Source organism: Xenopus laevis, chromosome 6L, assembly GCF_017654675.1.
Source record: "Xenopus laevis strain J_2021 chromosome 6L, Xenopus_laevis_v10.1, whole genome shotgun sequence".
Classification (NCBI taxonomy): Eukaryota; Metazoa; Chordata; class Amphibia; order Anura; family Pipidae; genus Xenopus; species Xenopus laevis.
The window spans coordinates 57,682,906-57,699,711 of NC_054381.1; the positions used below are offsets into that span (position 1 = coordinate 57,682,906).

General features: G+C 37.1%; 1 protein-coding gene across 2 annotated transcripts in view; it reads right to left on the minus strand.

Moving 5' to 3' along the window:
- Positions 1-783: 783 nt before the first annotated feature.
- Positions 784-16,806, minus strand: part of myrip.L (myosin VIIA and Rab interacting protein L homeolog) — a 187,285-nt gene continuing 171,262 nt past the window's right edge. Inside the window, exons 13-18 of one of the 2 annotated variants that reach the window (XM_018267523.2) lie at positions 11,442-11,603; positions 10,254-10,358; positions 8,712-8,772; positions 6,200-6,318; positions 2,192-3,624; positions 784-1,456 (exon numbers count right to left, since the gene is read on the minus strand). In XM_018267523.2, the coding sequence (XP_018123012.2) occupies positions 3,592-3,624; positions 6,200-6,318; positions 8,712-8,772; positions 10,254-10,358; positions 11,442-11,603 (480 nt within the window). In that variant the 3' untranslated portion in view covers positions 784-1,456; positions 2,192-3,591. Of the gene's footprint in view, positions 1,457-2,191; positions 3,625-6,199; positions 6,319-8,711; positions 8,773-10,253; positions 10,359-11,441; positions 11,604-16,806 lie in introns of those variants that run through there. The other variant, XM_041566087.1, reaches the window with a different exon arrangement.

Sequence of the window (16,806 nt, forward strand, 5' to 3'; positions counted from 1 at the left end):
ATTCTGAACTGAGATAGGGTCGTATTCTAGCAATGTTGCGCAGTTGAATACGGCAAGATTTTGCAAGTGGTGTGGTGAAAAAGACAGATGAGAGTCTAAGATGACTCCTAGACAGTGTGCCTGTGTGGTGGAATGAAAGGTGGTGTTGTTTACGGTGGGTGATATCTGAGGGACAGGGGAAGATCTTGGAGGAAATATGATGAGTTCTGTTTTAGAAAGGTTCAGTTTCAGGTGGCGCTGTGACATCAACAATTAGGGATGCACCGAATCCAGGATTCGGCCTTTTTCTGCAGAATTCGGGCGTATCCGAACGAAATTCAAATCCTAATTTGAAAATGCAAATTAGTGGTGGGAAGAGAAATCGCATGACTTTTTGTCCCAAAACAAGGAAGTAAAAAAAGTTCCCCTTCCTACCGCTAATTTGCAAATGCAAATTAGGGTTCGGATTTGGTTTGGTATTTGGACGAATCTTTCACAAAGGATTCGGGGGGTTGGCCGAATCCAAAATAGTGGATTCGGTGCATCAATGTTGTTTAATGGAATCTAACTGGCCAATCAATTCAATAGGCTAGTTCCATCCATTAAGTAAATATTGCTCAAATATAGCTCTGAGTCTATCTTTGCATTAATAGATTATTACCGGTCAATCAGAATGGATTGTTCTATAAAGACCATGAATATATCTGCCCCTATTTGTTGTTGAAGGCAGGATTTTACATATCCCAGAGAAAAAGCTCATTGAAATGTACATAAAAATAGAATAAGTAACAGGACAGACAAATGTTACATTTTATAGCTTTTACTTTCTTTAATTTTTACCTGTAATCGAGGCTTTTTATTTTCCAGAAAAATTGAGCTAACATGCATTTAGGATACACCAAACCATATTAACTGCCTTTTTCATTCCAGTCAATAAGCTTTTCAAAAAAACGAGGAAATTACAGAACATTTAGCTTTTCAAACCAAATAAAATTCTTTGCTATATACTCTTGATATTATCTTTCACTTTTTAATTTGTTTTTAAAAAAATCTTGCTAGAAATATTAAACTAAGAATGAAATTGACTTCATGACAAAATAAACATCAGCTTCATTAATAGAACATGTCTGACCAATAAATTCTTTTTACATATATTTGGCACAAATAAATTTGCTAAAAAATTAAAATCTGATATACTGTATGTATTTTTTTTTTTGCAGTGCTTACATAGTACATATATTTGTTTCTACATTAGTACATTACAGTAGCTGCGATTCATGCTTGCATGAGAACCATTTGACATCACATTAAACTCTCAGAACTGCTCGAAAGACACCGACAAAGGGAATAGGGAGAATCTTCGTATAGAACTTTACAGAAGTCAACAGTTAGGTAACCAGCCATCATTCTCCTTTGGTTAGAAAAATCACCACGGAAACGAAAAGAATTGACTCCTGGCTCTTCATTTGAAACAGCTCTTTAGAAAAGAAACAGAAACACACTATACATAATACTTCCCACGAAACACAATGGGGAGGAATTTTTCAGCTTTAGCATTATGGTTTATACAGTGACAATGCTCTGTTTTAAAAACACATGAACACTGGGGTCATTGGCAATGGGACACGTTTTTCCAGCAGTCAAGCTTAGCAAGGAAAGTTCTATATGTGTTTCCTGTCTTGTCCATTATGGCAGATTTACCTATAGAAATTTCCTGTTTCACTGTTCAATGATGTGTCTTAAAGGAGAAGGAAAGGCTAAAATTAAGTAAGCTTTATCAGAAAGGTCTATATAAATATACCAGTATACCCTTAAAGTAATTCTGCTCTGAGTCCTCTGTCAAAAGAAAAACACAGCATTTCTTTCCTTCTATTGTGTACACATAGGCTTCTGTATCAGACTTCCTGTTTTCAGCATAAACCTCCAGGGCTAGGGCTTAAACATGCTCAGTTTGCTCCTCTCTCCCAGCTGTAATATGAGCCTAGAGCTATGAGTGAGCAGGGAGAGACTCAGGCAGGAAGTGATGTCACACCAAGCTAATATGGCAGCTGCTATTCTAAACAGAGAGAGCTTATAGAGCTCAGGTATAGTAAAGCATTCTGCAGAATAAATATTAGCTTGCACTATTGTGGCTTATCTATTGGCAAAAAACTGCTTTGGTAGCTTTCCTTCTCCTTTAAAATGAAGTATCTTATTTATAAGGTTAACTAACCAGCCAAGATGTACAGTAAAGCTCTGTGCCTCTGATATTGCCCATCATAACTCTATATCCTTCAGATCCTCAGGAGTATTCTTGTATTGGTCGTACAGCACATGCAGAGTGTTCTCTTTATACATGCTCCAGCATATGGATATTTGGGGCCATATTTAAAGACAAAAATCAACATTGTTATAGAGCTTCTATACCGCTAGGCTGATACAGTAAGTTCTAGGTCTGACTCTGTGGCAACATTTCTAAATATTTTTTTTCGGATTAAGATGTAGAACCCAAGATTTATTTTCACTTTTGCATTTGCGCATACTGGATATAGCGGTTTATAATTCTTAGGTGTGAATTGTAACTGCAACAACAGCTTCATTAATGAAACGCTATCATATAAAAATAGTTAGGGGCCGAGTAAAGACATGTTAGATCACAAACAGCACAATATCAGGAATTACCCCGCTAATAAATAGCAGTTTATAGTAATATTTACTATTAAATCCAAATAATATTACCTGTTTAAGGGTTATGCCAGTGGCTTAGTAACAAGTTTAACTCTTATTCTGCCAGCGATCTGGCCAGGTTAGTTGTACTTCAGGAAAAACACATCGCTAGACATGTTTGTCCCAAAACTTGGGCTTTAACCCAGAAACGTTGACAGTATAAAGGTTTAAACAAATTCGGTTTCATGAAACAAGCACAATCTCTGGACTACTTCCAGAAAAGAAAGCTAAAGATTATACAGGACTTGGGTAACAATATTTATTTTTATACTTGATTAAAACATCAAGAGGACGTCACCTATTGAAATAATCAACTTTTATCTCTGTGATTAGCCTTAGAATGGGTTTATACCGTCTAAGAGCATTTCTATTAGGGTTTTTTTAGCAGATAATGTGATCTATCCCATTAATTTTATTGGGGGTTAAATGTAACTTTTTGTTACGACGGTTACTATCATTCTGCTTATATACAAACAACTTATAATATTTAAAATTGTTACAAAAACTTTGCACGGTAATCCTGACAATGATACGCTCTGCAAATACATTGCCACAAAAAAAAGATTTGTTCTTACAGATTTTGGCATGAGTACATTGTAAATAAGGATAGAAAATGTTTTTTGACACATTACCGTGCTACTTGGACAGAAATAAAAAGTGCATTGTTATACCAAGAGCCATTCATTTGAAGCTCAGTACCCATTCACTGCGTCTGCTAAATATTTAAGGCAGAGGTTTTTTTAGCAGAACACAATGCTGACGATTCCAGTGAGGTATCTCAATAAAGGCCTGTTACTGAGCTTCACACAATAATCCACATAGTAAAAGAAACAATAATGACAGAGAAATAAAGGCACTCTTGTGTACAACGTTAGGCATCATAATTTTGGCAGGTTTACGGTGTCTTCAATACATTATGGTGGAGCCTTTAGTTGGTTCCTGAAAAGATACACAGAAAAATATTATATATAATATATTTACGTTTTATACATAACACATGCCAGCAAGGATATTGGTGGCCTTTATTATGCTGCAATTAAAGGATCAATTTCAACATATTCGTTTTGCAAAAGGGGGCCCTGCCTTTTCTGTTGCTGTGGTAGTTTTGTGCAAAGTGGAGCTCATATACGAACAATGTGCATTGTGAGAGATGCCTTCTTTATATTACTTGCGGTGGATTTATCAGAATTAATTGATGATTGGGTGCTCTGGATTACGGTACTAAGGCAAATTTGCCCAGTGATAGTAACTGAGCCCCAGTGTCTTGCTAAACAGACTAATACAGGTATTGGACCTGTTATCCAAAATGCCCAGAACCAGGGGTTTCATGGATAAGGACTCTATCTGTAATTTGGATCATTAAATAAGCCCCATTACAATTGTTTTGCCTCCACTATAGATTAAATATATCTCAGTTGGGACCAAGTGCCTGTACAATGTACAACTAATTTTATATTACAGGAGAACAAGAAAATGATTTTTAACAATATTACAAATAATAATAAATTGAATTACTTTTAAAATAACTAAAAGGTGTATAAGGGAGGTGGCCTTCAAGCTTTCTGGATAACAAGTTTCCAGATAACGGATCCCATACCTGTAATGTCGTGGTAATAGGATATTTTCTCTAGTTCTCTCAATATCTAGCACATATTTTTGTAATAAATATTCAATAAAGTGATTCACTACTCTATGGGGAAATTCACTAAAGGGTGAATTTTCAGAAAGCTCCGTCACACTTTGCGCCACTTCGTCAGATGTTAATTCCCAGAGGATAAGCTAATTCATCCAAATCTTGGCAGACATATGCTGGCAGAGTTTTGCCAGGGAAAATTTGTCAGCCCAAGCATTTCATAGTAAACTTTTGCTAGTGTTCATTTCTGCCTAGCAAAACTTTGTTAACATATTCAATTTGAATAGGGCATGTACATATAGGTTATATATATATATATATATATATATATATATATATATATATATATATATATATAGATAGATAGATAGATATATATGTTTATATATATATATATATATATGTTTTCATATATATATATATATATATATATATATATATATATATATATATATATATATATATTAGAGATGTTGGTGAAATTGCTTGAAGTGGCCACTTATTATTAAAAATGTCCAAGGAAGCAACATAAAAACAAAAGAGATCCTAGATCCTATTGTCCTAGACATGAGCCCACCCTAAAACAAAAGTGGCATGACCCTCAAATGGTTAAAAAAATGTATTAAAAATATACAATTAACAGTTACAACTTTTAAACACAATCCCACTTTAAAATATGAAAAACACCAAAGTTTTGTCTTTTTTTTATGACTTTTCTGCATAGAGGATATGATGTCATTGACATAATGAGGAGGAGGATGAGGATGTAGCATGATCTTATCAGTTCGCCTGGTGAAGCAGACTCTTGCGAAAGGGGTAAAATTTGCACTTTAGTACATTTGCGGAGTAACGGAGTAATCGTTCGCCTGAGCGAACATTTGCCTGCCAAAAGGGCACAAAACTTTGTTAGCGCTACACTCATTCACTAGCGATTTATCTTCTACGCCTGTAAGTAAATTGCCAATGTCCCTGCGGATTGTATTTCTTGCGAATATTCACTAGCGACGGCCACTTCGTCCCTTTAGTACATTTTCGCCAAGTTTCTTTTAATGGAACAACAGTTCATGCAGATCCAAAAGCAACAGTTGTGATGTATGTGCCCCCCTTCAAGTCACTGTTTGGTTACTGACTGGTAACCAATCAGTGGAAACCAAGAGAGCTGCAAAACAGGAAGTAATGTTCTGGCTATTATGTTAGACATCCAGTCACTCCAGCTTTTATACATTACATTTTTGGCTAACTAACTATATTGAAAACTTTTTTATTGCACACAGCCTATTTAAACATTTTTTATTTTTACACTAAACAATTCCTTTAGAAAATAGGGTTTCCAGGGTCAGGAAAAACTCAACCTGCATCCAACCCTAACTTGCAAAACCTTAACCCACACCCAACCCTAACCAGCAAAATGTTGCCATTGTAGGACCCTCGTCTAACCCCTACCCGAATCCTCTCGCTCAGTACACTACTTCTGTACATACATCTGGTTCCAAGACAGGGAATCTTTAGGACGAGTGTACTTCCCCAGCCTGACCAGGACCCAAACCTGAAACACAATGGCTGGCCAACCGGTAGTCAACCCATGGACTTCAGGTCAACCCACACATACTGTAACTATCTGGTGGCTAACTGGGCTGAACCACTGATGTCACTGCTCATTACGGCTGGCAGCTTTAAAACGGAAGGATGCGCCTATACTTATATGTGCAACGGCTAGTAAAGGCAAAGACCTCTAATAAGTGTTATCAAATGTATTCAATAGTAAGTGTCTCCGCTCACTTTTGTGTCTTGCTCTATATGGGACAATTGCTCACAGTATTTGAAACATTCCTTGATTCTACAAAGTTCACTATGTCAAATGAATTTTATTTCTTTCATTACCATAACATCCTTGGCAGCATTTTTCCGCTCCTTTGTACGCTGTGTTAAAGATCCTTGGAGAACAAAGTTATGATTAAATGTTCTCATAGCAGTCACTACTGAGCCTTCAGATTCTTCATCTTTTCATGCATAAAGAAAAATATATAGCACTGTAAAAATATGAATACTGTGTACTGAACAAATTAAATAATGCATGTAAAAATGTAGAATTTGTACGGCTATTATCATGAATGGCTAATTAATGAGCACCAAAACAACTGGGTCTTATTTATTAACAATCTGCATATGTAGTCCCTCCACATCAAAGAGAAGGTTGCAGGGACATGACATATTTGAACATTGCACCCAATGACATAGATGCGCCTGAAAATAGACCCTGAAATTAGAGAAAGCCTGGCACATCCATCATAATCAGTGATTCCAAAATGGACCCTGTGGTCTGCATACATTTTTGTACAAAGCACACAAATTTACACTGTAAAAACCTCCCTTGTACAGGTATGGGATCAGTTATCTGGAAACCCATTATCCAGAAAGCTCCAAATTATGGAAAGGCTGGCTCCCATTTTATCCAATTAATCCAATAATCCTTTTTCTATGTAATAATGAAATAATACATTGTACTTGATCCAAACTAAGATATAATTAATCCTTATTGGAAGCAAAGCCAGCCTATTTGGTTTATTTGATGTTTACATGATTTTCACGTAGACTTAAGGTATGCAGATCCAAATTATGGAAAGATCCATTATCCGGAAAACCCCAGGTCCCGAGCATTCTGGATAACAGGTCCCATACCTGTACCTATTTATAAAATTGCGAATGCCAGAACAATGCATGTTATTCCATAATTTATACCAGGGCTGTCCAACTGGTGGCCCGCGGGCCAACCCCCCCCCCCTTCTGTGGCCCCCCCCCACAGCTGTGCCTTCTTACAATATGTAAACTTAGCTCCTCCTGCAAGGGCTAACAGCATTTCAGAATAAGCGTCATGCAAAACTTTAAATACCTGCTGTTTATAGGGGAAATAATCCTTACTTTCAAATTAAGTGGTACATGTTGGATTATTTACAGGTAACACTTTAATGTAAAATAATTTGCCACAAACTTTGCAGAAGTGTACTTTTATCATATTTAATTTTCAATCTGATTTACAACACCAAAACATTTTCACAGCGGTCAACAAAGTTAATTGCAGGTAAGACAAAAACATGAGGGCAGAGGTACACATGGTCAGCGAGTGGGAGGGAAAGTGGAATAGAAAAGAAGCAGAAAGGGAGAGCAGAGAGAATAGGTGACAGATGGGGGTTGCAGAGCAGAAGGGATGCAGATGAGAGAAGATGAGATAATTATATGATGTTAATAATGTGGGGTTGCCGAGCAGAAATTAATGTTTTAGTGGTTACTGGAGAATTGAAGCTAAGGGAGAGATACAAAGAAGTTCCAGCAATTAAGCAGCAGGTAAAAAAAAAAATCTTGCAATCTTTCAAAACAGCACAGAATTATTTGTACTAATGAGGTTATTTTTACATTTTTTGAAGAAAAGGATATCATGAGTACTGTATATTTATATATTAAATGGTAGCATTGCAAAATATCCCCCAGAAATCTGTGCAACAGCTATTAATATTAAGCATTTTGTACTTATGTATTGATTTTAACTGTAAAAATACACATTGAGCTCAATTAAAGCCTGTCTCACTATCCAGACGTCAGACAGGAAAGAGGATTTGGTAGTACATTGCAATATACTTCAGACAAAGTAAACACTTCAAAACAAATCGGAATAAAGAGAAAAGGCATTAGAAGGCTGAAGCTGAAGGCTTAGGGCAAGGCTAGACGTGGCGTTTTTACGTTGCATTTTTAAAAAAGAAACACCGGGCGTAAATACGCCAGTGAAACCACACGCGACCTGTCAACATGCGTTTTTCATGTGTTTTTCAGCACGTAGGTTTCTTTTCCCAACATGCACTTCTCATTGAGAATTTGGACGCCATATTTAAAATACGCTGCGTATTTACGCAAAGTGTGGTTTCAAACGTGCAGATCCCATAGAGTCTATTGATTTGGTAGTTTCTTGACATATTGGCGTTTCTGCTGAAAAACGCCAATACTGTCGTCCTCTGGTGGATTTTGGCTTGCAAGTGCCCTGTGTGAATTGACATAGTGCGTTTTCCATTAGTTTCAGTGGTAGTGCAGTTTATGCGTATTTACGCCTGGTGGAGCTTTTTTTAAAACGCAGCGTAAAAATGCCACGTCTGGCCTTGCCCTTATGCCCATCATTTAGGGTCAGATTTATCAAAATGTGAGGTTAGAACTCACCACAGAAAAACTCACCCACTTTCTATTTATTTCTATGGCACAGGAATGATTAGTAAGTGGGTGAATTTTTCTAATTACTCTCTCACATTTTGATAAATCTGCCCCTTAATCAAAGAGGGTAGGAGATTCAGAAAAAAAAATATCTAAAATAAAAATAGAATAATAAAAAACAGGTTAGTTGTCTACAGACCTTGCAAGGGAGTTGCTGGTAGTTTTCTCCTTTGCTGTCTAGAGGTGTCTATTGTTTGTACCTGGAAAATAAAACGGATTATTAAAATGAAAGATGGGGTGTATTATTAAAAATATTAATATTACTCATGTCAAAATCATCCACATTTTGAGGCAATTCAAAGTGAAAGTCACAGTGATAGTCTGTGGCTAAAGGATTTAGTGTACATGCTACTACATAAAATATAATATTATTGTAAACTCACAGAGACAGATAATATAGTGAATAAAGTACCCCCTTTTGTAAAATATAAGGATATTATAAGTTACCGAGGAGTTTCATGACCATATAAAAACACGAGGCCGAAGGCCGAGTGTTTTTATACAGGTCATGAAACTCCGAGGTAACTTCTAATATCCTCATATTTTACAACTGGGGGTACTTTATTTATTATAATACACAAGTTTCGGTGAGTCATGTGACAGAAATGACATCAGAACTCACCGTTTATAACTGATGACATCAGAACTCACCGTTTATCAGGATATAATTTACAGGATATTCATGGCTTTTGTGTATTATAAAGAATTATATTTTCTTATTATACTTATTTTTAAAGCACAAATTTTATCACTTTCTCAGATTGAAATGTATCAGTGCCCAATGGCCACAAAACAGGTCCATTATGATTGTAAGCTCCCTTGTATTTACACCAATGCCACCCAGCAATTCTATTCATTGGAATACTATATCTAAGAAACAGTGAAGTGCATTTAGGATCAATCACAGAACATTATTTCATAGCTTCTAGCTATCTTTCATTTCCAGCATCAGTCAATGGATTTGACCTGACAATGTCCCTGGTATTTAAAGGAGGACTTAAACTTAACAAAGAAGTAGTAGAAATGCTTCACATTAATTTTGGAGTATACCAATCAAAGGCAATGACAGCCCTTTATCTGTGCCTATAAATATGTCTTTAGTAGCTCCCCATCTTTTGTTTTTTGCTGATCCTCTGTGCTGCTGGCAGTTACCTGAGCTTAGAGACTGATTGTAATGTAGAATATAAATGTTAAAGGAATTGCTCAGTATAAAAATAAAATCTGGATAAATAGATAAAAAAATGTTTCTAATATAGTTAGTTAGGCAAAAATGTAATGCATAAAGTCTGGATTGACTGGATGTCTAATATAATAGTCAGAACACTACTTCCTGCTTTGCAGCTCTTTTGGTTTCCACTGATTGGTTACCAGTCAGTAGCCAATCGGTGACTTGAGGGGGGGGACCACATGGCTCACAACTGTTTGCTTTAAATGTCAGCTGAATCAAAACTTGCTGAACAGTTATGTCCCATGTGGCCCCCTTATAGTAGCTGACTAACTCATAGTTAGAGAGGTGACAAGCAGGAAGTTGGGTTCTGTTCTGTTAGACATCCACTCACTCCAGCCTTTATGCATTACAATTTTGGCTAACTAACTATATTAGAATTTTTTTATCTATTTATCCCATTTTTATTTTTACACTAAAAAATAAGGCTGAATGCATATACAACCACATTACTACCTGACTACTGCTTTTCTGTTCCCGTCTTCTGGTTAGCCTCACGCAAGGGGAAACATTTAGGCCTGCGATGGTAAGGGCTGAGATCCGACTCTCAATATCAGAAATCTGAAAGAAAATTTGTATTACAAAGAGTAAAGAAAATTTCAAGTATATACTGTATTACAATGTCTCTATTGGGCAAATTCACTAAGCGCAGGCGAAGTTTCGCATGGACGTCACTAGTTCACAAAAATCTGAAGTTGCGCTCAGGGACATGAAAGGTAGCGAAGTTGCGCTAGCTTTACTTCATCAAGCAAAGCGAAGTTATGCTAGCGATGCCTAATTTGCATACGGCGCCAAGTTAATGTACAATGGACGTACGTAGCAGCAATTACATTACACTACACAAGGCTGGGAAAGCTTCATCAAATAAAGGGTTGTTATTTTGCCCTATACATATGCCCATTGTATAGTTTTATTATCTTTTTCAGCCTATCACCCATAAAAAAGTAAAAGACGCCAGAGTTTTTTGGCCCTATCTACTCTATTGCACTTTGCCTGGCCTGAGGTGGCGAAGGCAAGTCTGCCGCAAGAGGTAACGTTCAGTAAAATCCGCAAGTTAGTGAATTAGCGTAGTTACGTCCCTTCACCATAGTGCAACTTTGCCTGGCGTAAGGGTGCGAAGTAGCGCTAGAGAAGGTCCACTTGGCTAGCGAGTTTACACCAGCACCCATTAGTAAATCGGCAAAGTGGCAAAATGACATCACGTTGGCGAATTTTCGCTAGCGTTAGTCAATTCGCCCTTTAGTAAATTTTCCCCTATATATTGTAAACTTATCTATAAAAAATGATGAATAGCTGTGTAGCACTAGGGTCGGACTGGAGCCTTGGGTGCCCACCAGTGCTGAAAAATCAAGGGCCCTGCTGGCAGTCCCCGTGGGCCCCTCCCAACCTCCAAAATCTAGCCCTGGTGTGTGCACCGCAGCAGCGCAGGAGTAGGTGTTTATGGGAGCAGGCCCAACCTGACACTGTGTAGCACCTTATACCAAACAAAAACTGAGAACAAATAAACATATATTTACATGAGGTTAATCAATAGGGCTTGTTCTGAACATACTTTTCCATATTGTTTTAATCATGAAAAATGTAAGCAAAATAGGAGAAACAGGGGAATTGAAGATACTTCATGTTTAATCCCCATTTAATCACCTGACGCTCAGCATGATGAACTTGCGCTGCTGCTGTAGCGACTTGATCTTCAAGGTCAGCAAGTTCTAACTCAGTAGTAACGCTGCTAATCTTGCGTGCTGAGTCTTCAATCTCACTAAGCTGTCCCTCTAATCCATACACTGTGCCAGCTGTGAGGTAAACCTGTAAAATATACATCAAAAATATACATTTTTGTTATATACTGCAGCTGCAGACCATACTCGTAAAGAATAAAGTTGTGCTTAGTTTAAAACGGTATTTCATTACATACAACTAACACTCTGCTAATATCAGAATACTATATAACATCTTTGCAAGCAGAACAAGTGATGATCTCTCAATTTGTGAAGGCTGTGTATTTTTCATTTTGGCAGTATATTGTTGCCATGGCAGCCATATATTTTGTCATGGACCTCTTCCTATTTTCCAAGGTAGCCGCCATCTTTTCCATCTGTTTGTGACTAGAGAGCAGTGTAAACAGCTCTTGCAGTGTGTATCCAGTGTTTCTTCAATATAATTGAGGCAGCTGCCAAGAAAATTTGAAAGAATAGTTTCAACTTTAGAGACAAAAAGTTTGGTGGGGGGATGTTAAGCAGGCTATTTCAGGTTTAAGGGGAATTGTCCATTCAAAATGTGTCTGTATAAAGTTCAATATAGAGTCCCAGAATTTATTCACCCGAGGGCACTCTCATCAAATATGTAGCAAGATGCCAGTGGTATTGTAGCCTCTCCCGATTTTGCTGTTGGAGATGAGGTTGATGCATTGTATTTTGGAGGGTGTCAGATTTCATCCCAAGAGCAGTTTCCTATTTATCTCAATATGGTTTGTGCACCTGGTGGCTCCTTTGGGTGCAGCAATTGCCCCATTGTTGCATTGTAAGTTCGATGTTTAAGTCCTGTTCCAATATAAGTTGGTATGGAAGTTTTTGATCAGGATCTTTTTGCAGAAGTAATTTGTAGCAGTTGGAGAGCACCCCTTTACCACATCTGCTTTCTCTGCAAAGGAATTCCATAAATGTGGAGTGCCTTAGTGTTTTGTAGTTGGGAAGGTACGACTGCAATGAATGGCTTATTTGCATCAGGGGGTATCTAGCATTGCTGGATATGTAGAATTTCCTTTGGAGGTCTTCAAATGCTTACCTAAAGTAAGCAGTTCTCCTATGTTTATATTCAGGATCAGGTGTTTGGAAGCAGTGATGGGGGTAAGAGTTGATCGAAAGTCTCCTAACTTGTGCCTCTTGCGGCAAATGTCCCAGCACTTAAGAAGTAGCCTGGTTGTTTATTAGGTTCTTTGTAGGGATGGGTAGGGTTTTTGGTTGTTTGAGTACACAGTATGTCGGCTATTGTGTGTCCTGACAGATAGAAAGTCTCTATATCAACTAATTTTTTATAGCCAGGGCGCTATGCATTCTTATCACATTTTCCAGGATGGACACCTTGTGGTATAGTGAGACATTTTGTATTCCTAGTCCTCCCAGGTGTAAATGGAATTGCAATATTTTTTGAGCCAGTCCAAGTTTCTTACCCTTCCATATGATGGTTTGAAGGGTTTTTTGGAGATCTTTGAGAAACTTTGGGGGTATGTGAATCTGCATTGTTCGAAACAGGTATAGGATGCGTGGTAGAATCTGTTATGGCTATCCTACCTAGCCAGGAAAGTTCAAGTTGTTGCCATTTGTTACATATATGGTTATATAAGTATCTCGCCAGTCATCTATACGACTGCTTCAGTTGCTTAGTTATGTTATGTTTATAAAGTATCTTCATTTTGCATGACAATAGACAACGATCCAAAGTATAACAATCACTTTCCATATATTAAGGTTATTAGATTTTTACTGCAAAGAGCATTCTGACATTCTCATTCCATGAACAGACCAAGATCTTTTTTAAAATGTTCATATTTTGAGCCACTTAATTCTACCTGTTCTTCTGCAGAGTTCTAATTCCTGCAAGTCAGCATCAAAGTAAAATGCTCCTGTATTTTTATATAGAGACCTCTACAAAATCAATAACATGGTACTGCTCTCTATGACATTAACAAGTCTGCTTTCAGGCTCTTAGAAACTATCTTGAATTATGTGTCTAGTGAGGAAAGCAAATGTCTTTTTAAAAAAAAATGTGCCATTTGGAGAAGTACTAGGTATAGGACTAGTTATGTGACATATTATCCAGAATGCAAAAGTCCTGGAGTTTTCCAGATAAGGGTTGTTTCTGTAATTTGGATCTTCATACCTTATGTCTGCTAAAAATCTTTAAACATTCAATAAACCCAATAGAATTGTTTTCCCACCAATTTGGATTAATGCATCTTAGTTACAAGCTACTGATTTTTTTATCAGAAGAGAAAACATACTTTCCTATGCACCAAAATTGACTGTTTTTGCCCACAGCCTGTATTGTTTAAGCTGCCTGTGCAGCATCATAAGTGTTTTGCAAAGCTGTTTTGATTCAGAATGCAAATTTGTATTTTAGCCATCATTTCTTTTTCGCAAACAACTGCACGCCTTCTGCTTTCATTTATTTAATATTGATGATATTGAATGCAGTTTAACTTCAAGACGGCATGCACCTTGGCAACAATATTATTTCAAGGCCACCTTTAACTTTAATATAAGTGTAAATTAAAATGATCCATATAACAAATGTATTTTCCCTCTTGGTCCCTTTCATCTATGTTGCAGATTTTTTTTGCTCTACTTTTATTTGCATTTACCTGTATCTCAAGCCACTGAGGAGTTCCATAACAATATGAAGCACTGCTCAGTCACATGCTCAGTCTAAAACAAGAGGAGCATCATGTTATGGCATATTGCTAATATTATCAATTCAAAAAGCAGGAGGGATAGTTCAGGTTGTTTGTGTATTTGTTGCTGAAGGGAAGCTAATAATTCTCTATAGTAATGGTCAGGGATTTTTTTCAAACACCAGAGGACATTTACATTTCATGGGAGGGACTGTGTCCCCTTTCATGGAAACACAACCTATTTTTCCGTTTTAAAAATGTACTGCTTAGTGCAGATTGAATTTTCCTATTTAATGATGCAGGACTAAAGGGAGAACCAATATACCCCTATACACCCCATTTCATAAATGAAAGCCACTTCTATTTACAAAAAGCTGACATATGTGTGCAGAGACAAGCACAAAAACCAGTAATACAGACATACACTTGCACTCAAAATGTATAAAAAGCAAAAAAGGAAAATATAACCAACGCCACTATGGCTTTAACTGCAAATATAGTAATATGAAGGCCCATATGCAATGTTCATGTCTGCAGGCAGCATGCCAACACAAATAAAAAATAATTGCTATTCAACATTTCAGGGGCATATTCCTGAGGTTGGAAGGATTATTCCCCTGAAACCAAGAACAATTTTCCATTGCTAAAAATGCAAGAGCACTTTCCTATTTTCTCTACTTTGAGTATAATGACACTTTTGCCAGGTGTCTAGGGAACAGTATATGCACTCTATATATTCATTATTTTGAAGCGCACAGGTAGCAAAGACTACCTTAAAGTAAACTAAAACTACTTAGATTACAGAGTGTCCATAGCTCCAAGTAGGACAGCAGAAAGGGTTAGAACCTTGGGTGTCTGCCAGCATAGGGACACAAGCAGTCAGGTTCAGAAATAGAGAATCTGCTGGAGAGGGCCTTGTACTTTGGGGACTGGACTATTTCTAGTGAGTACTTTCACTCCCTGCCTGAGTGTAACTCAGAGAGAGACCAATTTAAAACATGCTCCACTGGGAGATGTGATTTACCAGAACTAAGCTGGGTAAGAAAAGGCAGTGTCCTCTTTACCAAAAAGTGGCACAGCTCCAGCACCTCTCCAAAATGACATAATTAAGTGCACCCTTATAGCATCTTACAGCTGCAGGAAGGGAACATTGCTTTCGTTAAAGGACAAGGAAAGTTAAGCTAAAGAAGTAGGCTAGAAAATGTTGTACATTATGTTTTGGGCTTCTGTACCAGCCCAAGGCAACCACAGACCTTTAGCAGTAAAGATATGTGTCTCCAAAGATGCCCCAGTAGCTCCCCATCTTCTTTTCTGCTGATTAACTGCACATGCTCTGTGCTGTTGTCACTTACTGAGCTTTGGGACTGACTCATAATATATAGTATACATAGAATATAAATGTCACAATATAAGGCTGATTAGTAATTAATACAGATAATAACTACATGGAAGCACAGAAACCAGTGCAATTAGCATCAAAATGTAATAATCAGCCTTGTACCATCAGCTTATAGGCCAACCCCAGTTTCTGCTTGATAATTTTATGATGACCCCTAAGTTTAGCTTCTCAACAGCTGCTCAGACCCCACTGAGTGTGACCCCCTGTGACAAGTTTGAAGTCCTGGATCATTGCTGCTATTGACAAGCTGAAACTTTAGGCTGGTGCAATATGTTCAGTATATAAAACATGGCAGTTTTAGCCATATTAATTTATAGGGTCCAGTTCTCCTTTTTAAAGGGATGCCAGCTTTCTATATGTGCTACTCAACCAAACTTTTCTGACAAACAATGGAAATGATTTACACTTATTTGCATATAGGCTGAAAGACTAAAGAGATATTTTGCACTGCATATCCTGTTTCACAACTACTGTATATATTTCAGGGATTTTCCACTACTTAAAGAAAGTTTTATGAAACAAACTGAATTGATAGCACATCCCACAACTGTCCTGACTGAGGAAGCGCAGTCTTATCTCTTGGACTGCAAAAGGCATGGTGCAAATGGAAGTGGGGTTCTACAGCTTTTTTTTACCTAAAATGCGATGTGTAAGATAGGTGGGTTTTTTTAGCTTGTTATGTTTAACATTTAATTTTTTTTTTACTTTATTTTTTCCTATAATACAGAGCAGTTGAACTGCTTTGACAATGCAACTTTATAAATCATATGCATACAATTTGTCATCTAATAATTCTCAGAACAGTGATGTGAATCCTCCTCATTTCATACAATTGTTGGGATTAATTTTCAAGATGATGTATCTGGTAAAAACATATAACCAGGAGAGAAGGGGGATTGGGAAAGAGTATTGCGATGCACAAAGGATTTTTGTTTTATTAAAGCGTATGGAGCAAAACCTGTCAATATAGGCAGATTCACAACATTTTCAAATTTGTCCATTTTATTATTCTATGAGGCTGTAAGTTTAGCCATTTCTATAATCCATCAGAAAATGCATTTAACTTGTTGCATAGTTGGGCATACACCGTACCATTTATTTGCAATAAAGCTTTTGGTTGTCAAGTATAGCTAAATACAGAACCCATAGACATTGTTAGAGATGTGATGAGATTTACAAAACAAAATGGCCAACTGGGTATCAGGAATAAGATCTACAGG